The sequence below is a fragment of the Xenia sp. Carnegie-2017 genome, unplaced genomic scaffold, assembly GCF_021976095.1.
Source record: "Xenia sp. Carnegie-2017 unplaced genomic scaffold, XeniaSp_v1 HiC_scaffold_23, whole genome shotgun sequence".
Classification (NCBI taxonomy): domain Eukaryota; kingdom Metazoa; phylum Cnidaria; class Anthozoa; order Malacalcyonacea; family Xeniidae; genus Xenia; species Xenia sp. Carnegie-2017.
In genome coordinates this window covers 7,242,864-7,267,837 of record NW_025813486.1, presented here as the reverse complement: position 1 = coordinate 7,267,837, position 24,974 = coordinate 7,242,864, and the positions used below count along the sequence as shown (strand labels likewise).

The following is a 24,974-nucleotide window of genomic DNA, read 5'->3' as shown; positions in this document are numbered from 1 at the left end:
AGAAGTCGTTGGCGGTCAGTGGTGATAGAAGACCATTAATAAATGAGTCACGGACTAATTCCTCCCCATATTATTCTACAGTCACACTTCTGACGTTACAATCCTTGCTTAATTTTTTAAGTTCCTGTAGGAACTCTGTAAGCGACTCACTAGGCTTTTGGCGCCTTGTAGCAAGTAGATGATGTGCAAATATTTCATTCGGAGGCTTGATATACAGATTATTTAGTGCTTCAATAGACGAGTCGAAGTCCTGACAATCTTCGATGTAATCGTAAACGTTGTGAGAGACAATTGATGAGAGAGTACGGTGTTTGTTTGCAGTTTTATCGCCGCATTCTTGAATGAAGTCGTTGAACGTTCGGAGCCAATGTTTCCACTCTTTCGCGGCTGACGGCGAATTTGGGTCTAAGTCGAGACGTTGCGGTTTCAATATCGTTTCCATATTGAAGGATTTAAATAAAGTTAAATAAATTTTGTAAATTACCATTCGTTAGGTTTTATTTAACTTAAAAACACGACTTAAATGACAAAAACAATAATATGGCGGATAAACATAGGAGTGAATACCGCTGGTCATAAAGTACCGCAGATAGTGGCACAAGAAGACCAATACCAGCAAAACAATATTACAACAGATAGGGTGAAGGCAGTTATCAGTTATGTACATTGTAAGAAGCGTAGAGAAAAACAAACAATAGGAGATGTATCAATACACTGAAGGAAGACAAGGGGAATCTCTACTTGTTTATCATCATGAATGACGAAGTCTTAGTTTTAGTTAGGAAAGTGCTCATTATTAGAAATTTTCTTACAAACACAATCTATTCATACGGTTTGGGTTATTGTAAACTAACCATAGGCCAAACGCTTCCATGCAACGGAGAAGAGGAATCATGCTCTAGAATGTAGAGGAATGAGTAATGAGGTTACACGAAGTAGAAGTTCAGATTGATGTAGAGTGTATGTGGATGGAATGGAGAAAAAAGTCCTTTGTGTTAAATGACAAAATAATTTCAACTAATATGAAAAGAAGTGTTTACAAGACAGTACAAATCCAACATTCTTGTATGGTTTTGAGATAGGGGCAATGGGAATAGGACAGATGGCAGTGCATAAAGGTTGGACAAGTAAAGACTCTTTAATCTGTCATTTTATTAAAAGTTTAGTAGCAAAGATTAGAGACTTTATCTAAAAGACAAAAGAGTGAAAAATCTTTTATTGAAACAAAGCCGTTTGTTATATCTTCCACTATAAAATATAAACTTGAGCATACGAAATAGCTACATGCTTCGAAAAAGTTTAATTCTTCTACACTAAAAATCATTTTGTAAGCATTGCGTTGTTTAAGCGAATGTGCTATATTAAATTAAAAACAGGACTTTTCTGTGTCGCTTGCCTTTAATCTTAACAGATATATGTTTGCATGATTGATTAATTTTTGACAACTTTAATGGTTGGTGCTAAGATATTACAAAAATTGAAAGTCGTTATCCAAATTATAAGTGTTATTGAGTAAATTTGAATTACCTATTCATATGAATTTGATTAGTTTTGTGGCACTCACCTCTAAATGTAATACTTTTATGTCATTTGAAGAATGGCAGTTGCAAGAGTGGGAATATCTTGGCCGTTCAGTTCAGCATAGAAGTCTGTTGTCAGAATTGTGTTATCCCAGTCCAGACATTAAACATGTGGGCAATGTACGTGTAATTTTCTCGGAGAAGTTTGAGCTCGGCAAAGGAAGTGATGAAACCCGTGTTTATCTTGGACTGGCACAGGATGGTTACGGTAAAGCAGTGAAACGAATTCGTAAAGATAACTGCCTCCAGCCTGCACAGCATGAAAAGGAAATTTTAAATAAATTCAATGCAAAAAGTTCGAAATATGTTGTGAATTATTACTTCTTTGAGGAAGATACTGGAACAGAATATGATTATTTGATCTTAGACTTATGTGAGGAATCACTGGAGAAGTTTGTGAAAATTCTACTGTACATGATCTTCAAACAGCTCTTCCCGATATTCTTAGACAAATTTTAAATGGATTAGCTGATCTTCATAGTGGCCCAGATCCTATTCTTCATCGGAAATTAAAGCCTTCCAATGTTCTCCGTGACGTAGACGGCAAATTTCTGATAGCTGGCTTTGGCATTAGTCGAATATTGAAGAATGGATCTAAAACACACAAAAGCATGTTTAACAGGGGAACTGAATTTTGGATTGCTCCTGAATCAATACATAACGAAGATTCAAATATAGCACGTATTGAAGATTTACATGAAGCACGTTACAAAAAAGAGTCTGATGTATATGTAAGTGTAAGAATGTTAACATTTACAAAACTCATAGCGAAATTTAATTTTGTGAGAGCTTAATTTTGCTGTTAACGTTACATTTTTTATTATCTTAGAATGCAGGAATGGTGGCTTATTATGTTGCAACAAAAGGGGAACATCCTTTTGGAACTAAGCCCCACAGACTGATCGACATGTTGAATGGGGAACCTGTTGGCTTGGATGGAATCAAGGATGAAACATTTAAAGACCTTCTGTCGTGGATGTTAAAACTACAACCAGAAGAAAGACCATCTGCCAACGAAGCCTTGAAACATCCATTTCTTATGTCGGATGACGAGAAATTTCACTTTTTATGTAAAAATGGTGACTTACATTCGATTAAAACAAATGATCCCCAATCTAGTTTCGTCCAACAATTTAGTATTGAAACTTCAAATTGGAAAAGTCAAATGGATAACGATGTTTATGAATATTTGGTAAATGGAAGAGAGTATAAATCTTCTTGGGCAGAATGTTTAAGATTCATTGGAAATATTGATCAGCATTGGAACGATCTACCACGACCTCTACCACAACCAGAACCATTTTATAAGATTGGCGATTACAAGGCGTATTTTCTCCGAACATTTCCGAATCTCCTTGTTCGGTTACATGCAGCTGTCAGGTCAAATGAGGAATGGAAAGAAAATCCAGAACTTAAAGGTAAGCATACTAGCTTGAATTTTCTCATTTTTATTACACTTAAATTTTGTGATCGTTGTACAATAGCAATTTGATTACACATTAATTTTACGTGATATTGACATCATTTCTTTGTTTATCAGTCTTTATTTACTTAAATTCGAAGGGAAAAAATTTATTATGAGAAAAATATTCATTACTACCATAAATATTGTAAAAATTTTATAGATTGTAAAAATGAGCCAATTTGACGATGTGAATTCTCAAGGTTCTACAGTAAAAAGAAGGCTATTTACAATTTTCATTATGACAAATGTAGCATTAAATTGCACATTTATTAAACGATCTTCTAAATTCTAAATTTACAGAAAATTACAAGTTTTTTTGAGCTCTTTCCTAGTTAAATATACTGAAGTTTACCGCTTCAGTTTGAACATCATTCAAAAGTCCACAAAGATCATTTTTTAGTTTAGAATTGAATTTTGAATACTTCTTACTTAGAATTACATTTTGAAAGTTGCATAGAGCATAAAAGTTTCTGTATAAGTTTTTTCTACTAGAAAATTTTCCAAAATAGATAAGCAAATAACGTTACTAATCGCAAAACATAAAAACAACGACTTTATTTATTGAATTCAATAAACTACTCCCACTGATCTCAAAATAAATAAATATAATTATTTCGACTTTATTAGAAGAGCAAGTGAGTCGAAAAATCTCATTTATGATTCAAACTGTGTCTTAATTGATGATTGTCAAATGGCTTGATGACCTCCATTAAAAAGTGCACGTGAACCAGACCAAGCCACTTACGACTTAAGCCACCCGATTGAGCAAGAATAACGCTGCTTCTGAAATATTGCTTACAGAACTCAATGGCTGTATTATGTTTTCTCAGATATTGTAGCACGGACCACTGCATAGAGGACAGAAACTAGAACTATTATTGGGTTTGGGGAGGAGGTGTTTAATAACGCTGCTGATGAAATATCGCTTACAGAACTAAATTGCTGTATAATGTTTTCTTAGATATTGTAGCACGGACCACTGTATAGATAGCTAAAACTATAACTTTTATTGTTGTGGAGAAGGTGTGTTTAAAAATGCTGATGATGAAATATCACTTACAGAACTTAATGGCTGTATCATGTTTTCTCAGATATTTATTCTAGATAAATAAGGTTTACTATATACAGAGTGTCTATTGTCTTGTGTTTTACCAAAATACTCTTTGACAGTCGTAATTCATGAAGTTTGTTTATCTGCATTTATTTGTAAAATTACGCCTAATGAAAGCTGGCTCATTACGTGAAAATATATACTGCCCTCTCAATATTTCCAATTGTAAGGTCATTTTATTACTTGAAAATGTCAGTCATGTAAAACGTAATATTATGTATATGAGATTTTGGAGCTAATGGCAAAACGAAACGAAATAAGTAGCTTTAAAAAGCTACTATCCAAAACTTTGCATATTATTTGCGTTATTTCTTTTGGAGCGGTAGCTGTATATTCATTTTTTACTTGTTGTCAAAATAGAAATACACAGCTTGTGTGGATAACGCTTTTTAAAACATTGTTCACAGAACTCACAAGTGGTGATGATGCTAATGCTAAAGATGTCGGAACTTCTCCTTGTGTTGAAAATACAAAACAAGGTATGCCTTTCAATTCTAATTTATTTTACATATATTGCGTAACCTAAGCATATTTGTTTTGAATTGTTTTACAATTCAAGTCATTTGATTGGTATTTATGTGTTTTTACGAAGATTTATATTATTTAATAATATTCATGATATACGTATACAGTGTTGCACTTTCGGACTCCAAACGTTCGTTTATTACGTATGTTCAATACTGTATCAATGGGTTAAATTTTCCTTTTGCGAACGACAAATATTTTAAATGTACTGTGTACCAGACGGCAGTGTTCAGCGCAACTGGACAAGTCTTTGTTTATCTCAATAAATACTGCGTAGCAGCAAAGTGACGTAATTCTTATTATAAAGTGCTCAAATTGACTACACTTCATAAGTTCCATCCAAGAAAAAGGAATACGTGTTTGATTACAAATACAGTCTTCAATCAACCTTTTACATTAACAAATGTTATAAGATATATGAATTTTTTCATCACATTTCTAAGCAACACTGAATGGTAACATTTGCAGCTGGTTTAATCTGTTTTAACCATGACAGTAAAATCTTGTCACTTCAGAATTTGTACTTCAAGCACATTGTTGTAATTTACCATTCTTTAGGCTTTATTTAACTTTAAAAAACAACTTAAATGCTACAAACAACAATATGGCGGATAAACATAAGAGTGAGTACCGCTGGTCATAAAGTACCGCAGATAGTGGCACAGGGAGACCAATATAAAAAAAACAATATTACAACATTCTCCCTCCCTTAAACAGAGCTGATGATAACACTTATGAGTTCGAAGTTTAGAGTCTATTCGTCTTCAAAACCATAACGGGTTGGTGGTTTTACGGCACGCACTGAGCGCCTCAGAGGGGCATGTGGCTGTTCCAATTCAGTTGAAATACTCTCCTTCTCAACTGCTTGATGCTCAGCCGGAACGTGTGCCTGGTCATTTCCCTCTGCAATAGGCGGCACGGTGGCAGGGATGGTGTGATTGTGAGCTGGGGGCCATGGTGCCAGGTCTATCAGTGATACCGTTGATTCTCTGCCGTCCAAATATTTAATATGGGCATAAGTAGGATTAGCTTCCTTCAACTCTACCTGATCAACAAGTGGGTCATTCTTGCTTTTCTCACATATCGGCGGAGCAGAACCGGTGTGAGGGACTGTAACCAGGTGGGAAGTGAAGTACCATGTGTCGAACGTCGTTGGAAGCCAAAAAATGTCTCGTGTGGAGTTGAGTTGGTGGCAGTGGAGAGAAGAGACCTCGCTGAATGAAGCGCATAAGGGAGTACCATTTCCCATTTAATGTCCGACAGGCTTGCTGACTTGAGAGATAAGCGAATAGCTTTCCACACTATACCGTTATAGCGTTCTACTTGGCCATTGCCTAACGGGTTGTAGGGTGTTGTTCGGCTCGTGGCGATGCCTCTCTGAGAGAGGTATTCTTTAAGTTCCTGGGACATGAATGAGGCACCTCGGTCTGAATGGATGAAACCTGGCGTCCCACACAAAGTGAATAACTGATCCAAGCATCTAATAACGGTTGACGAACTCATGTTTGGGCAGGCGAAAGCAAAAGGGAAGCGTGAATATTCATCCACGACTGTTAGCATATAGGGATTATTAGTAGTCGTAGGTAGTGGACCTTTAAAGTCCACGCTGAATCGCTTCATAGGTCGGGTAGCCTTGATGAGGACTCCTTGCTGCGGTTTTTAAAAATTGGGGCTTGAGCTCAGCACAGACTCTACAACTAGAACACACCCTCTTAACTTCTTCTGTAGAGTAAGGGAGGTTTTTCGACCTTATGAAATGTAACAATCGGGTGACACCTGGGTGGCATAGAGCAGCGTGTATCTCAGTAAGGCTAGCTGCAGGTATGGAAGCTGTGAAAGCCCGGGTAAATGAGTCGGGAGCAGCGTTATCCTTACCGGGCCGGTATTGTATGGTGTAGCTAAAAGAGGCTAGTTCTAGCCTCCAGTCCTGGATTTTATTGTTCTTTACTTTGGTGCCTTCGGTTGTCAAACATGAAGGCGACTGACTGCTGATCGGTTTTGAGTGTAAAATGTCTGCCTGCAAGAAAATGTTGCCACTTCCTGACAGCTTCAATTATGGCCATTACTTCCTTCTCTACCGCAGGATAGTGGAGCTAACTCCCTTGGAGGATCTTGGACATAAACGCTACAGGTCTGCCTCCTTAGTGTAGCAGACAGGGCAGTTTCTGAAGCATCAGTCTCTACAACGAAGGGGAGGCTCTTGTCAATAGAGTGTAATGACGCTTTCCGCAGCTCGTCCTTCAGCATTGTGAATGCATTCAGGACATCGCCATTAAGTGGAAATGAGGTTGCTTGTAGTAGTGGTTGTACTTTGTCAGAATAGTTTGGTATCCACTTTGCGTAGTATGCAAACATACCGATAACTCTTTTCAAGGATTTGGAATTTTCGAGAGGAGGGAAGCTTTTAAGTGGACGAAGCCTTTCCTGGTCTGGGGCGATGACACCATTCCCTATACAGTAACCAAGTAGATTGATGGAAGACTTGGACTCTACTGTCTTGTTTTCATTCAAAGTGAGGTTCCGGCGCTTTACAGCCTCTCTGAATTTCCTCCCATTTTCGTCGTGCCCGTGCTGATCGTAGCCTGCAACAGTTATATTATCGAGGTAAAGAAATGTATCTTTCAGGCCCTCCTCTTCTACGAATTTGTCCATCGCTCTTTGGAAAACTGCGACGCCGTTGGTTACTCCAAAGGGGATGCGACAGAACTGGTAAAGCTTACCATTGGCCTCGAAACTGGTAAATTTTCGGTCGGCTTTCTTGATCAGTACCTGGTGATAGGCACTCCTTAAGTCGAACGTTGAGAAGACTCTATATGAAGCTAGGTTGTTGACCATGTTGTCGATACGGGGTAGCGGGTATGCATCGAGCTCCGTGTAGAGGTTGACGGTTTGAGAATAATCAATACAAAGCCGCTTCTTGTGTCGTTGTTGTGGGTCCTTTGATTTGACGACTTGAGCCCTCCAGCGTGAGGTGCTAGGTTCGATTATGCTTTCAACGAGTAGGTGGTTAATTTCTTGTTTGATAAATTCCTGGTCCTCCTTGCTAAATTTCCGCGACTTGCTTGCGATAGGCTTACATTCGGGGAGGAGGTTCGAGAAGAGGGATGGCTCCTCAATTGATGCTGCTGCAAGAGCACATTCAGGTACCCCGTTGGGTACTTTAAGTTCGAGCTTTTCACCACCAAACTCAATGAAAACACTTTTATGTTCCCTTTAAAAATCCTGGCCAAGGATGATATCACTACAGAGATCCTTTAGTACCCCTAGATGTACAGATAAATAACACTGGTGGCCTAGTTAGATGTCAACATTGCTTTAATGGCCAAGAACTTTGGCTTTAAGTGATGTGAGAGCCATAGATAAACTGTCTTCTGACTTGAGTAACTTGAGGTTAAGCTGGTTAGCTACCTTGTCGTTGATGTAGCTATCTGAACTCCCAGAGTCAACAAGGGCAGTAAGAACAGTACTGTTGACACTGACTTTGGTGGATGCTTGCATAAGGCTCTTTGGACAGGCGGCACTTATAGAGCAGAGTGAGGCAGATCTTATTGAAGCTGTAGTTTTAGTCCCTTTGACAGCCTGAGACTGGCAAACTTTAGCGTATGGCCAGTTTTACCACAATTGTTGCGGACACAACTGCGCAGGGCACTCCTTTCTATTGTGAATAGGGCCGCCACAGAAATAACACTTTCTTTGGGGTTTGACTGCTGCTGACACATGGTTATCACTTGGTAAAGGATCCTCACCACCACTTTCAGTAGAAATAGAAGCTGCCGAGTTTTCGGCTGGAGCATAGGCTTCAGAGTTTTTCTGGGCTAAGTCTAACGCGCTGGCCTGATCCAACGCCGTCTTCAAGTCGAGTTGCCTGTTCTCCAGAAGTCGTTGGCGGATCAGTGGTGATAGAAGACCATTAATAAATGAGTCACGGACTAATTCCTCCCTATACTGTTCTGCAGTCACACTTCTGACGTTACAATCCTTGCATAACTTTTTAAGTTCCTGTAAGAACTCTGTAAGCGACTCACTAGGCTTTTGGCGCCTTGTAGCAAGTAGATGATGTGCAAATATTTCATTCGGAGGCTTGATATACAGATTATTTAGTGCTTCAATAGACGAGTCGAAGTCCTGACAATCTTCGATGTAATCGTAAACGTTGTGAGAGACATAATTGATGAGAGTACGGTGTTTGTTTGGGGCTTTATCGCCGCATTCTTGAATAAAGTTGTTGAACGTTCGGAGCCAATGTTTCCACTCTTTCGCGGCTGACGGCGTATTTGGGTCCAAGTCGAGACGTTGCGGTTTCAATATTGTTTCCATATTGAAGAATTTAAATAAAATTAAATAAATTGTTGTAATTTACCATTCTTTAGGCTTTATTTAACTTTAAAAAACAACTTAAATGCTACAAACAGCAATATGGCGGATAAACATAACAGTGAGTACCGCTGGTCATAAAGTACCGCAGATAGTGGCACAATATTACAAAACACATTATCAGTCATTTGAAATTAAGATGAGAAATGAGGTGATAATGACATCATGCAATCTATTTTTTTAATGTTACGTTTACTTGTATTCTGCTTGTTTAATCATAAAAACTTCTCAACAAACTATCTTTTGGATATACTGTCATACTTCATGTTTGCACCACCATGCATACATTACCTAGCTAATAACATTGTAAATCAGACAAAGAACGGCCACCATCAAATGAACTTGCATGATATACTTCAATAAATAAGAATTCTTGTTCATTGTAACAAAAATACCTCAAAACATAATGAAAATGAGCAAATTTGACGATGTGAATTCTCAAAGTTCCATAATAAAAAGGCTATTTACAATTTTCATTATGAATAATGTCGCAGTAAATTGCACATTTATTAAACGATCTTCTAAATTTACAGAAAATTACAAGTTTTTTTGAGCTCTCTCTTTGCTAAGTATACTGGAGATTACCTCTTCAGTGTGAACATCATTCAAAAGTCCACAAAGATCATTTTCTAGCTTAGAATTAAATTTTGAATACTTTTTACTCAGAATTGCATTTTGAAAGTTACATGGAGCATAAAAGTTGCTGTATCAGTTTTTTCTACAAAAAAATTTCCCAAAATAGATAAGCAAATAACGTTACTAATCGCAAAACTTCAAAACAACGACTTTATACATTGATTTGAAGAAATTACTCCCACTGATCTCAAAATAAATAAATATAATTATTCCGACTATATCAGTAGAGCAAATGAGTCCGAAAATCTCATTTATAATTCAAATTGTGTCTTAATTGATGATTGTAAACTTGCTTGATGACCTCCATTAAAAGGTGCACGTGAATCAGACTAATCCACTTACGACTTAAGCCTCCCGATTAAGCAAGCATAACGCTGCTGCTGAAATATCGCTTACAGAACGCAATGGCTGTGTCATGTTTTCACAAATATTGTAGCACGGACCATTGTAAAGACGACCGAAACTATAATGTCTAGTGGGGTGGTAGAGGGGCTGTTTAATAACGCTGTTGCTGAAATATCGCATACAGAACTTAAAGGCTGTATCAGGTTTTCTCAGATGTTGTGGAACGGACCACTGTATAGAGGGCCAAAACTATAACTTTTAGTGTTGTGTGGAAGGTGTGTTTAAAAATGCTGCTGCTGAAATATCGCTTACAGAACTTAAAAGCTGTATCAGGTTTTCTCAGATAATGTAGCACGGACCACTGTATAGAGGGCTAAAACTATAACTTTTAGTGTTGTGGGGAAGGTGTGTTTAAAAATGCTGCTGCTGAATTATCGCTTACAGAACTTAATGGCTGTATCAGGTTTTCTCAGATATTGTAGCACGGACCACTGTATAGAGGGCTAAAACTATAACTTTTAGTGGGGTGGGGAAGGTGTGTTTAAAAATGCTGCTGCTGAAATATCGCATACAGAACTTAATGGCTGTATCAGGTTTTCTCAGATAATGTAGCACGGACCACTGTATAGAGGGCCGAAACTAGAACTTTCAGTGGGTTGGTGGAGGGGTGTGTAATAATGCTGCAGCTGAAATATCGCTTACAGAACTCAATGGCTGTATCACGTTTCGTCAAATATTTAATCTAGATAAATAAGATTTACTATATACGGAGTGTCTATTGTCTTGTGTTTTACCAAAATACTCTTTGACAGTCGTAATTCATGAAGTTTGTTTATCTGCATTTATTTGTAAAATTACGCCTAGTGAAAGCTGGCTCATTATGTGAAAATATATACTGCCCTCTCAATGTTTCAAACTGTAAGGTCATTTTATTACTTAAAATTGTCAGTCATGTAAAACGTAATATATTTATATGACATTTTGGAGCTAATGGGCAAAACGAAACGAAATATATAGTTTTAAAAAGGTAATATCCAAAACTTTGCAATTTATTTGTGTTATTTCTTTTCGAGTGCTAGCTGTAAATTCTTTTTTTTACTTGTTGTCGAAATAGAAATACACAGCTTGTGTGGATAACGCTTTTTTAAAATATTGTTCCTAGAAATCACAAGTGGTGATGATGTTAATGCCGAAGATGTCGTAAATTCTCCTGGTGTTAAAGACACAGAACAAGGTATGCCTTTCAATTCTAATTTTTTATATATATTGCGTAACCTAAGCATATTTGTTTTGAATTGTATCACAATTCAAGGCATTTGATTGGTATTTATGTGTTTTTATGAAGATTTATATTATTTAATAATATGCATGATATACGTATACAGTGTTGCACTTTCGGACTCCAAACGTTCGTTTATTACGTATGTTCAATACTGTATCAATGCGTTAAATTTTCTTTTGCGAACGACAAATAATTTGAATGTACTTTGTACCAGACGGCAGTGCTCAGCACAACTTAACAAGTCCTTGTTTATCTCAATAAATACTGCGTAGCAGCAAAGTGACGCAAATCTTTGCATAAAGTGCTCAAGTTGACTACACTTCATAAGTTCCATTCAAGAATTTATGGAATTAAAGATTACGTGTTTATTACAAATACAGTCTTCAATCAACCTTTTACATTAACAAATGTTATAGGATATATGAATTTTTTCATCACATGTCTAAGCAACACTGAATGGTAACATTTGCAGCTGGTTTAATCTGTTTTAACCATGACAGTAAGATCTTGTCACTTCACAATTTGTACTTTAAGCACATTATAAGTCATTTGAAACTAAGATGCGACATGAGGTGATAATGACATCATGCAATCTATTTTTTTAAAGTAACGTTTATTTGTATTCTGCTTGCTTAATCTTAAAAAGTTCTCAACAAATTATCATTTGGATATACTGCCATAATTCACGTTTGCACCACCATGCATACATTACGTATTCAATAACAATGAAAATCAGGCAAAGAACGGCCACCATCAAATAGACTTGCTCGATATACTTCAATGAATAAGAGTTCCTGTTCATTGTAATAAAAATACCTCAAAATCCTATAGAAATGGGCAAATTTGACGATGTGAATTCTCAAAGTTGCACAATAAAAAGAAGACTATTTACAATTTTCATTATTAATAATAAAGCATTAAATTGCACATTTATTAAACGATCTTCTAAATTCTAAATTTACAGAAAATTACAAGTTTTTTTGAGCTCTCTCTTTGCTAAGTATACTGGAGGTTACCTCTTCAGTGTGAACATCATTCAAAAGTCCACATTGATCATTTTCTAGCTTAGCATTAAATTTTGAATACTTTTTACTCAGAATTGCATTTTGAAAGTTGCATTGAGCATAACAGTTGCTGTATCAGTTTTTTCTACTAAAAAATTTCCGAAAATAGATAAGCAAATAACGTTACTAATCGCAAAACTTAAAAATAAGGACTTTATTCATTGATTTCAATAAATTGCTCCCACTGATCTCAAAATAAATAAATAAAATTATTTCGATTACATTAGAAGAGCAAATGAGTCCAAAAATCTCATTTATAATTCAAATTGTGTCTTAATTGATGATTGTCAGCTTGTTTGATGACCTCCATTAAAAAGTGCACGTGAATCAGACCAAGCCACGTACGACTTAAGCCTCTCGATTGAGCAAGCATAACGCTGCTGCTGAAATATCGCTTACAGAACTCAATGGCTGTATCATCATTTCTCAGATATTGTAGTACGGAAAACTGTATAGAGGACCGAAACTATAACTTTTAGTGGACTGGGGAAGGTGTGTTTAAAAATGCTGATGATGAAATATCACTTACAGAACTTAATGGCTGAATCAGGTTTTCACAGATATTGTAGCACGGATCACTGTATAGGGGGCTAAAACTATAAAGTTTAGTGGGGCTAGGAGGGGTTTTTAATAATGCTGCTGCTGAAATATCGCTTACAGAACTCAGTGGCTGTATTACGTTTCCTCAGATATTTAATCTAGATGAATAATGTTTAATATATACAGAGTGTCTATTGTCTTGTGTTTTACCAAAATACTTTTTAACAGTCGTAATTCATGAAGTTTGTTTATCTGCATTTATTTGTAAAATTACGCCTAATTAAAGCTGGCTCATTACGTGAAAATATATACTGCCCTCTCAATATTTCCAATTGTAAGGTCATTTTATTACTTGAAAATGTCAGTCATGTAAAACGTAATATTATGTATATGAGATTTTGGAGCTAATGGCAAAACGAAACGAAATAAATAGCTTTAAAAAGCTACTATCCAAAACCTTTCAATTTATTGGTGTTATTTATTTTCGAGCGCTAGCTGTAAATTCATTTTTTACTTGTTGTCAAAATAGAAATACACAGCTTGTGTGGATAACGCTTTTTAAAATATTGTTCGTAGAAATCACAAGTGGTGATGATGCTAATGCTAAAGATGTCGGAAGTTCTCCTGGTGTTGAAAATACAAAACAAGGTATGCCTTTTAATTCTAATTCATTTTATATATACTGCGTAACCTAAGCATATTTGTTTTGAATTCTATCACAATTCAAGTCATTTGATTGGTATTTATGTGTTTTTATTAAGATTTATATTATTTAATAATATGCATGATGTGCGTATACAGTGTTGCACTTTCGGACTCCAATCGTTCGTTTATTACGTATGTTGAATACTGTATCAATGGGTTAAATTTTCGTTTTGCGAACGACAAATAAGTTAAGTGTACTTTGTACCAGACGGCAGTGCTCAGCACAACTTGACAAGTCTTTGTTTATCTCAATAAATACTGCGTAGCAGTGACGTAAATCTTTTATAAAGTGCTCAAATTGACTACACTTCTGAAATTCCATTCAAGAACAAGGATTATACGTGTTTATTACATTAATTTTATTTTTCTTTGTTAGAGTACAGGAGATTATCGGGTATAACTTTTTCCAGATGGAAATTATGTTTTTGCTCTGGCTTACAGCATGTTGACACAATTAAAAAACGTCACCAAGTCCAAGTTCTAATAAAAATTTACTTCGAATACAGTCTTCAATCAACCTTTTACATTAAGAAAATGTAATAAGATATATGAGTATTTTTCATCACATGCCTAAGCAACACTGAATGGTAATATTTGCAGCGGGTTTAATTTGTTTTGACCAATTTTTCACTTTAACAAATTTTACTCGAAGCACATTATCGGTCAGTTGAAATTAAAATGAGACATGAGGTGATAATGACATCTGGCAATCTATTTTTTCAAAATAACCTTTAATAGTATTCTGCTTGTTTAATCATAAAAAATTCTCAACAAACTATCCTCTTGATATACTGTGATACTTCGCGTTTGCACCACTTTGCATACACTACCCAGCTAATGACATTAAAAATCATGCAAACAACGGCCACCATGAAATCGACTTGCTTAGTAACCTTCATATAATATATTAATCCCAACACTGTTTCAATATGCACATGATTTGGACGAGCTTTGAACCTCGGGATACTAGTCCGCCGCTCTACCTGTTGAGCTACCAAGCCCACAGGGATTGGAGACGAGTCAAATCTCATAAAACTGTAAACTCTAAACAATAAACTTAAATGAATAAGAATTCCTGTTCATTGTAAGTAAAATACCTCAAAATTATATAGAAAATGAAGCAATTTGACGATGTGAATTCTCAAAGCTCTACTATAAAAAGAAGGCGATTTATAATTTTTGATATGACAAATGTAGCATTAATTTTCGCATTTACTAAACGATCTTCTAAATTCTAATTTTACAGAAAATCACAAGTTATTTTGAGGTCTCTCTTTGATAAGTATACTGGAGATAACCTCTTCAGTTTGAACATCATTCGAAAGTCCACAAAGATAATTTTCTAGCTTAGAATTAAATTTTTAATACTTTTTACTAAGAATTGCATTTTGAAAGTTGCAAAGAGCATAAAAGTTGCTGTATCAGTTTTTTCTACCAGAAAATTTCCCAAAATAGATAAGCAAATAACGTTACAAGTCGCAAAATTTAAAAACAACGACTTTATTCATTGATTTGAATAAATTACTCCCAATGATTTCAAAATATATAAATATGATTATTTGGACTACATTAGAAGAGCAAGTTCATCCAAAAATCTCATTTATGATTCAAACTGTGTCTTAATTGATGATTGTTAACTGGTTTAATAATCTTCATTAAAAACTGCGCGTGAATCAGACCAAGCTACTTACGACTTAAGCCACCAGATTGAGCGAGAATAATGCTGGTGATGAAATATCGCTTACATAACTCATGGCTGTATCATATTTTCTAGCTATTGTAGTACGGACCAATTTATGGAGTACAGAAATTATAACTTTAGTGGGATGGGGAGGGGTGTTTTATAACGCTAATGCTGAAATATCGCTTACAAACTCAATGGCTGTATCATATTTTCTCAGATATCTCAAAGTTCTTTTACTATCTATATTACATGGTTTTTATTCGTTTGACTGGAATCCACAACTTTCGCCACTTATATTTTCGTATGTCACGTGGTGCAAACTATAAACATTGCATACATCGTCACAGCTCTATCATATATTCTTATATAGCGTTGACTGTTTTTGCTAGAATAATTTCAGGTATTCTTTTAGCAATTTTATGATACAAATATCTTTTTTAATTTTGTAATAAATGGCAGCGGTTCTGCTAGTTATATAGTTGCTAGCTTCTATAGTCAATCATAATCGACTTTAGAAAATGTGAATACTGAATAGTGTGGATAGAAACGATCGTTAAAACGTTATGTGCTTTGTGTGTTTCTAACAACGATTCTCGCCATACAAAATTGATGAAAAATAATGAAACTGGTAACAAAGTATATTTTTTAAAGGTTCGTGCACAATAAAGTGAAATTTTGCATCATATTCAACGTTATGTCAGATTGAATGTTTAAATTAGCTACGCCGTCACATAGCTAACCCAATTCTTTTTATGTGACACCAAGATCATTAACTAGAAGCAACTTACATCATTACCTTTTGACTGTTATTTCTAGGAGATTTAAAAAGATAGTTATGTGACTAAACTGCCCTAAGAACACATCAATACTCGAAGATTTCAGAAGTCAAAACAGTCATTCCGTATGAAAATATATGATAGAGCTGTGAACAGTATAGGGAATATACAGTAGGTTCATATCGTGTGCAACTTGCTGCTGTATAGTTAATTAGATTATTGGCTGCTTTTAGCCATTTTATCATTCTTATTGGTCAAAAAAAGCAATTGACTAGCTGCCACTATGGTAATCACTTGCGTAATAAGATATGCGTTGAACGAAAAAAATTAATGGAGTGGCTCTACTGTATATTTACTACGCTGTGGCTGTGACTATGTACGCAATGTTTACCGTTTTCTAGGTACCACGTGACATGCAAAATATTACTCGTGTTTTCTAAGCAGAATTTAATTGTAATTTGCAGCAAGATTGTGTTGAATATTGTTGACACTGCTCCATAGAATTAAGGAATGAATATTAGTCACAGAATGCATGTATGTATGTAAATGAAAAAGACACAAGTAGCGCATATTTGAAGAATAAGAGGTAAACATAGAGTAGAGTATGGCCCTGTTTACATGAGACCGGAACGAAGTCAAACCACGGCACAATCTTGTGTCGGTCATAATATTATTTATAGTAAATGTTTACATGGGATCGATACTAAAAGAAACTCAGAGCAGTCTGATGTCCTACCGCCTGCTGAACTGATCCGACTGAGTTTATAACGGTATGAAATAAAACCGGCATCAATGTAAACGCAAATTAATGTTCAGACCGATCTGAAATGCCATCAACGCTTGCGCACAAAAGCAAATTACAAAAGCAAAATGGCTAGCAAGCGTAAAATTAGCCTGCAAAGAAGGCATTACGCGAATGAGGATTTTTCGTTGTTTCGTGCCGGTCCCATGTAAACATGCAACAAATTCTGACTTCGTTCCGTTCTCATGTACACAAGGCCTACGTTGATAGGGTGAAGGAAATTATAAATTATGTACATAGTAAGAAGCGTAGAGAAAAAAACAAAGAATAGGAGGTGTATGAATACACTGAAGGAAGACAAGGGGAACTTCTACTTGTTTATCATCATGAATGACGAAGTCTTGGCTTGAGTTAGGAAATTGCTCATTTTTAGAAATTTTCTTACAAACACTATCTGTTTTTATGGTTTGAGTTATTGTAAATTAACCGTGGGCCAAACGTTTCCATACAACGGAGAAGATGAATCAAACTCTAGAATGTAGAGGAGTGAGTAATGTGGTTACACGAAGTAGAAGTTCAGATTGATGTAGAGTGTATGTGGATGGGCTGGAGGAAAAGTCTTGTGTTAATGACAAAATAATTTCAACTAATATGAAAAGAAGGGTTTACAAGACAGTACAAATCCAACATTGTTGTATGGTTTTGAGATAGTGGCATTGGGAATAGGACAGATGGCAGAGCATGAGGTTGGACAAGTAAATACTTTTAATCTGTCATTTTCTTAAAAGTTTAGTAGCAAAGATTAGAGACTTTATCTAAAAGACAAAAGAGTTATATCCTCCAATATAAAATATAAACTTAAGCATAAGAAATAGCTACATGCTTCAAAAACTTTAATTTTCTACACTAAAAATCATTTTGTAAGCATTGCGTTTAATCGAAAGTGCTATATTAAATTAAAACAGCATTTTACTGTGTTGCTTGCCTTTAATCTTTAACAGAAATATGTTTGCATGATTGATTGATTTTTGACAACTTTAATGATTGGTGCTAAGATTTTACAAAAATTTAAAGTCGTTATCCAAATTTTAGTCGTATTTGAGTAGATTTGAGCTACCTATTTTTATGAATTTGATTAGTTTTGTTAAATCACCTCTGAATGTAATACTTTTATGTTTTTAAAGAATGGCAGCTGCAAGAGTGGAATATCTTGGTCCCAGTTCAGCATGGAAGTCTGTTGTCAAAATTGTGTTATCCCAGAGCAGACATTAAACATGTGGGCAATATACGTGTAATTTTTTCAGACGAGTTTTGCATTGGCAAAGGAAGTGATGTAACCCGTGTTTTTCTTGGACTGGGTAAGGATGGTTACGGTAAAGCAGTAAAACGAATACATCGAGATAGCTACATCCAGCTTGCGCTGCACGAAAAGAAAATTTTAAATGAATTCAATGCAAGAAAGTCGAAATACGTTGTGAATTATTACTTGTTTGAGGAAGATACCGGATCAGAATATGTTTATTTGATCTTAGACTTATGTGAAGAATCACTGGACAAGTTTGTGAAGAATCCTACAATACATGTTCTTCAAAAAACTCTTCCCCAAATTCTTAGACAAATTTTGAATGGATTAGCTGATCTTCATAGTGGCCCAGATCCTATTCTACATCGGGATTTGAAGCCTTCCAATGTTCTGCGAGACTCAAAAGCAAATTTTGATAGCTGACTTTGGAATAAGTCGAATAATGAAGAATGACGCGACAACATATAAAAGCAATTCTTCCATGGGAACTTTGCATTGACAGCTCCTGAATCCCATTATGAAGATGATGATTCAGTAAATAAAGCGCTTACAAAAGAGAGTCTGATGTATATGTAAGTGTAGGAATGTAAACATTTGTAAGTTGTAGAGAAACTCAATGTTGTGAAATTGCATTTTGATTTGCAATTGCAAATGAAGCACGTAATAAAGATTTAAATGAAGCACGTTATAAAAAAGAGTCTGATGTATATGTAGTGTAAGAATACATTTACAAAACTCACAGCGAAATTTAATTTTGTGAGAGTTTTGTTTTGCTGTTAACGTTACATTTTTCATTATCTTAGAATGCAGGAATGGTGGCATATTATGTTGCAACAAAGGGAAACATCCTTTGGAACTAAACGGTTAGACTGGACAACATGTTGAATGGAAACCCTGTTGGTTTGGATGAAATCAATGATGAAACATTAAAAGATCTTCTATCGTGGATGTTAAAACTACAACCAGAAGAAAGACCATCTGCCAACGAAGCCTTGACACATCCATTTCTATGTCATGACGAGAAATTTCACTTTTATGTAAAGTTGGTGACTTACAGTCGATTAAAACAAATGATCCCCAATCTAGTATCGTCCAACAATTGAATATTGAATCTTCAAATTGGAAAAGTCAAATGGCTAACGATGTTTATGAATATTTGGTAAATGGAAGAGAGTATAAATCTTCATGGATAGAATGTTTAAGACTCATTCGAAATATTGACCAGCATTGAAACGATCCACCACGACCTCTGCCACAACCAGAACCATTTTATAAGATTGGCGGACAAGGCGTATTTTATTAAAACATTCCCAGTCTTCTTTGTTCGGTTACATGCAGCTGTCAGGTCAAATGAAGACTTGAAAAACAAACCAAAACTTAAGGGTAAGCATACTAGCTTGAACTTTCTCATTTTTATTACACCTAAATTTTGTGATCGTTGTACAATAGCAATTTGATTACACATTAATTTTACGTGATATTGACATCATTTCTTTGTTCATCAGTCTTTATTTACTTAAATTCGAAGGGAAAAATTTATTATGAGAAAAATATTCATTACTACCATAAATATTGTAAAAATTTTAAAGATTGTAAAAATGAGCCAATTTGACGATGTGAATTCTCAAGGTTCTACAGTAAAAAGACGGCTATTTACAATTTTCATTATGACAAATGTAGCATTAAATTGCACATTTATTAAACGATCTTCTAAATTCTAAATTTACAGAAAATTACAAGTTTTTTTGAGCTCTTTCCTAGTTAAATATACTGAAGTTTACCGCTTCAGTTTGAACATCATTCAGAAGTCCACAAAGATCATTTTCTAGTTTAGAATTGAATTTTGAATACTTCTTACTTAGAATTGCATTTTTAAAGTTGCATAGAGCATAAAAGTTGCTGTATCAGTTTTTTTTCTACTAAAAAATTTCTAAAATAAGATAAGCAAATAACGTTACTAATCGCAAAACATAAAAACAACGACTTTATTCATTGATTTCAATTAATTCTCCCACTGATCTCAAAATAATAACTGTAATTACTTGGACTATATTAGAAGAGCAAGTGAGTCCAAAAATCTCATTTATAATTCAAACTGTGTCTTAATTGATGATTGCCAACTGTCTTAATGAGCTCCATTAAAAAGTGCACGTGAATCTGACAAATCCACTTGCGACTTAAGCCACCCGATTAAGCAAGAATAAGGCTGCTGATGAAATATCACTTACAGAACTCAATGGCTGTATCATGTTGGCTCAGATATTGTAGCACGGACCACTGTATAGAGGGCTTAAACTATAAATTTTAGTGGGGTGGGAAGGGGGTGTTTAATAACGCTTCTGATGAAATATCGCTTACAGAACTCAATGGCTGTATCATGTTTTCTTAGATATTGTACCACGGACCACTGTATAGAGAACCAAAACTATAACTTTTAGTGGGTGGGAGGGTTGTTTAATAACGCTGCTGCTGAAATATTGCTTACAGAACTCAATGGTTGTATCATGTTTTCTCAGATATAGTAACAAGGACCACTGTATGGAGAACCAAAACTATAACTTTTAGTGGGTGGGAGGGGTGTTTAATAACGCTGCTGCTGAAATATCGCTATAGAACTCAATGGCTGTATCATGTTTGCTTAGATACTGTAACACTGACCACTGTATAAAGGGCCAAACTATAACTTTTAGTAAGGTGGTGGGGTGCTTAATAACGCTGCTGATGAAAAATATCACTTACAGAACTCAATGGCTGTGATATGTTTTCTCAGATATTGTAGCACGGACGGACCACTGTATAGAGGTCCACAATTCAAATAGACAAATAGATCAATAAATTGACAGGCACATGGATAGATACAAAATTGATTTGAAAATTTTTTATGTGAAAGCATGGAAATGATTTGCTCAATTGCCTTCTTAAACTCTATTTGTAAGAGAGCTCCAAAGGAGCGTTGTATTGTGAGTGAAACTTTTTCAAATTTTTAAAAGGTGATTGTGTTGGCGAAAGATAATTAAAATATTCTGCCTCGTACATAAAATGCATCGATATACAAAAAAGATGTTACAACATTTGAAGCCAGATTTTCAATCATTTGCTTGCATCGTTCGTGTTGCTTATCTTGTCAAATTATTATTCTTTAACATTACAACATCATTTCTTTCATATGTTTCTAAAAGACAAGAATTTTATCAAAAGGACTAAAAATATGATGAGGATTCAAATCGCTTACTTTTTCGTGGGTGAAAAAATTTATTGTATTTTATGATTCCTTTTCCCTTAAAAAATTTCCTCAAATGGAAATTTTTTCGATAACGAAAACCCTGACACAATAGACACATGACAGACAAATTGTTTCTGCAAATAAATCATCATATGTTTAATAAAATAATTGAAAACTGCAAATAACCATTTTCAATTCGGCAAAGGGAAAATATTACTGGCAATCGTTTTAAATACCATGGGAATCGTAAAAGTAATTCACAATGGTATTTGCGATCTTCAAAACGATTTTCAGATTTGTCACCACGACAAAGTGTCTATTTTAATACTAACAATGAGGTAGAGTTTGAATTTGCAGAAATGTTGATAACGAGGTTCACTTTGCCAATGAATAAGAGAAACAGTACGTCAGATAATTTAGAGTTAAAGCATAAAATGCCTATAAAACGAAAATGTAGCAACCTGTGTTATACTTTTATTGAACAGACATTTTAATATGATAATGGACTTTCTGTACTAGTTTATGCATATCACTTTTCATTCTCGAGATAATGAAGTTTTTATTATGTCCGATTTATCTGGTGTCACATTGAATAATGAGAACAAGATGTATTACATAAATTTGTTGATACATTATTTTAACATGGCGGAGCTTCCTTCTGTGATGTGTTAATGATATAAAATACTGCGTACCATTATCAACCTAAAGTTGTTAGGAAAATAAAGGGTATTTGAAACATTGCAGCGACTCATTTTGAATGCAATATGATGTCACAAGTTAGAGAGTTTTTGTGATTAATTGTTTGGTATAAGCTAACCTGGAATGTTACCAGTTAAAAAATTTATGATATGTCTAATAATTGTTAATACGTTTTTTCAAAAGTGTACAGTATCAGTATCCTTTCCTATTTGGGGAAGTTTAAGCTATTTTGATATATTTATTTTGTTTCTTTACTCTTGAATATAATATTTTTATCTAGAACAGTGGAAATACATTGATGAATCAACGAAACATAGAGAATTGCTTTTAAAGTTGATTGAATACGGACGCAATCCCACTGTTGAGGTTAAAGTGGTGGGCAATGTGCGTGTAATATTCTCAGAAGAATTTTGCATTGGCGAAGGAAGTGATGCAACCCGTGTTTATCTTGGACTGGGTAAGGATGGTTACGGTAAAGCAGTGAAACGAATACATCGATATAAATTTGTCCAGCTTGCACATCATAAAAAGAAAATTTTAAATAAATTCAATGCAAAGAAGTCGAAATATGTGGTGAATTATTTCTACTTAGAAGAAGATACTGGGACAGAATATGTTTATTTGATATTAGACTTATGTGAAGAATCATTGGAGAGTTTTGTCAAGTCTTCTACTTTGAATGATCTTCAAAAAGCTCTTCCTGATATTCTTAGACAAATTTTGAAAGGATTAGCTGATCTCCATAGGTGCCCAAATCCTATTCTACATCGGGATTTGAGGCCTTCCAATGTTCTGCGAGACTCAAAAAGCAAATTTCTTATAGCTGACTTTGGCATAAGTCGAATATTGAAGGATGATTCTACGACATATGAAAGCAATTCTTCCATGGGAACTGTGCATTGGATAGCTCCTGAATCATATTGCGAAGATGATGATTCAGGATATAAAGCCTGTTACAATAGAAGGTCTGATGTATATGTAAGTGTAGGAATGTAAACATTTGCAAGTTGCAAAGAAACTCAATGTTGTGAAATTGCATTTTGATGTAAAGCTTTTTATTATTTTAGAATGCAGGGATGGTAGCTTATTATGTTGCAACAAAAGGAAAACATCCTTTTGGAACTAAACTATATAGACAGATCAACATGTTAAAAGGAAACCCTGTTGGTTTGGATGAAATCGAAGATGAAACACTAAAGGACCTTCTGTCGTGGATGTTAAATCTAAAACCTGAAGACAGACCATATTCTAACGAAGCATTAAAACACCCGTTTCTCATGTCAGACGATGAGAAATTTCAAATGTTATGTAAAGTTGGGAACCTTCAACAGATTAAGACAAATGATCCCCAGTCAAGTGTCGTTCAAAAATTGAATAGCGAATCCGTATATTGGAAAAGTCAAATGGATTGGAATGTCTATGATTACTTTCGCACGTACGAGGAAAATGGAAAAATCAGTAAGGTCCGTTATAAATCTTCATGGCCAGAATGCTTAAGATTCATTCGAAATATCGACCAGCATTGGAACGATCTACCACGACCTCTACCACAACCAGAACCATTTTATAAGATTGGCGATTACAGGGCGTATTTTCTCCGAACATTTCCTAATCTCCCTGTTCAGGTACATGCTGCTGTCAGGTCAAATGAAGAATTGAAAACAAACCAGAACTCAAGAACTTTTTTAATTTTAATGAAAGCGAACTACATTAATAAACAATTCAGATACAACAGAACCTGTTGGGGGTAAAAATGTAGCAATTAAGAAATTATTGATACTGTAGAGATCTTATTTTATAGATATAAAGAAAAACAGTTTCCACGACGTATTTAGATGATATTTTACCGCATTTCTGCTGAATCTATAGCCTGTGGTATTCATTGATACATTTTAATATACCTGATTATTTAATTGTTACTGTAAATTGTTTTGGAAAAAGACCGAATGCGAACATGACATTAAAAGTTAACTTTTATGTTTGGCTGCACTGAAAAATTTTGCTCTACATTTATCCAATATACTAAACTCGTATACGATAAAAATTGTATTTCTGAAATTATTATAATTACTAAAAGTCTGGCCTTGGTGTTTTGGTCTTTTGGGAGCTTCTTATCTTATAAACCTGACCATCAGAAGTTGTGCTTAATTCCTTAAGTAGAATCTTTTGTGTTTTACTATCTCGCATTAATTACGTAGCTGATCAATATAAAATAGTTGAATTGAATAACATTTTCATGAGATTGAGTGAGTGACAGCATTTCGTTTAATAATTTGTATATGGACACAATAATATTTTAATTAGTTTTATAGAAAAATATTCATAGTTGTTATCATTTCCTGATATTTTGCTTATTTCATGCACTGTAACCATGACAATTATTTCGTGCCTAAATCCATACAACTAAAATGCAAGTGCTATGTATTTAGGATTTCTTAAATGAATATTGAATATACACCTAAATACACGTAAGGTTAACTACGGCGCTCTCTATTGCCTATATTCTAAAAACTCTCTCACACTCACATTGACTGAGTAAAGTTTCAAAGTAATCTTATAACTGCTGGAAGACCTTGTATTTACTCCACAGATAGAAAATAGTGCAAAATTTTATGTTGATTTTATCATCTCAGATCCCATATCATCTGACAGGTATCCACACATTAATGTCACATTAAAGCATTCAGTATTAGTTGTGTGATAGTTTTAGTTTAAAGTTTTGTAAATCATTTACATAAATTTTGAACTTTTGGGCTTTATTTAATTGAATTAACTTCGCAAAGAGCATACTATAACAACAAAAGTACGTAAATAACTTCTAAATGACAAAGAACAATGCTACAGCTTTCTCTAGTTACTGCAGCCTTTTAAACACAACGTTGCAAAAATTAAAAACAACGCGGATTACATAATGTATAAT

General features: G+C 34.8%; 2 protein-coding genes across 2 annotated transcripts; both read left to right on the top strand.

The window, feature by feature from the left end:
- Positions 1 to 1,596: 1,596 nt before the first annotated feature.
- Positions 1,597 to 18,555, top strand: LOC124449021 (probable serine/threonine-protein kinase ireA). Its single transcript, XM_046999964.1, has 6 exons — positions 1,597 to 2,311; positions 2,410 to 2,998; positions 4,564 to 4,635; positions 11,199 to 11,270; positions 13,499 to 13,570; positions 18,014 to 18,555. The coding sequence occupies exons 1-6, from the start codon at positions 2,192 to 2,194 to the stop codon at positions 18,553 to 18,555; spliced, it is 1,467 nt and encodes a 488-aa protein (XP_046855920.1). The 5' UTR covers positions 1,597 to 2,191.
- Positions 18,556 to 19,010: 455 nt separating this feature from the next.
- On the top strand, positions 19,011 to 24,051 carry LOC124449020 (serine/threonine-protein kinase/endoribonuclease IRE1-like). Its single transcript, XM_046999963.1, has 4 exons — positions 19,011 to 19,174; positions 19,358 to 19,515; positions 22,335 to 23,032; positions 23,122 to 24,051. Exons 1-4 carry the CDS (start codon positions 19,011 to 19,013, stop codon positions 23,803 to 23,805), a joined length of 1,704 nt encoding a protein of 567 aa, XP_046855919.1. The 3' UTR covers positions 23,806 to 24,051.
- Positions 24,052 to 24,974: the final 923 nt, after the last annotated feature.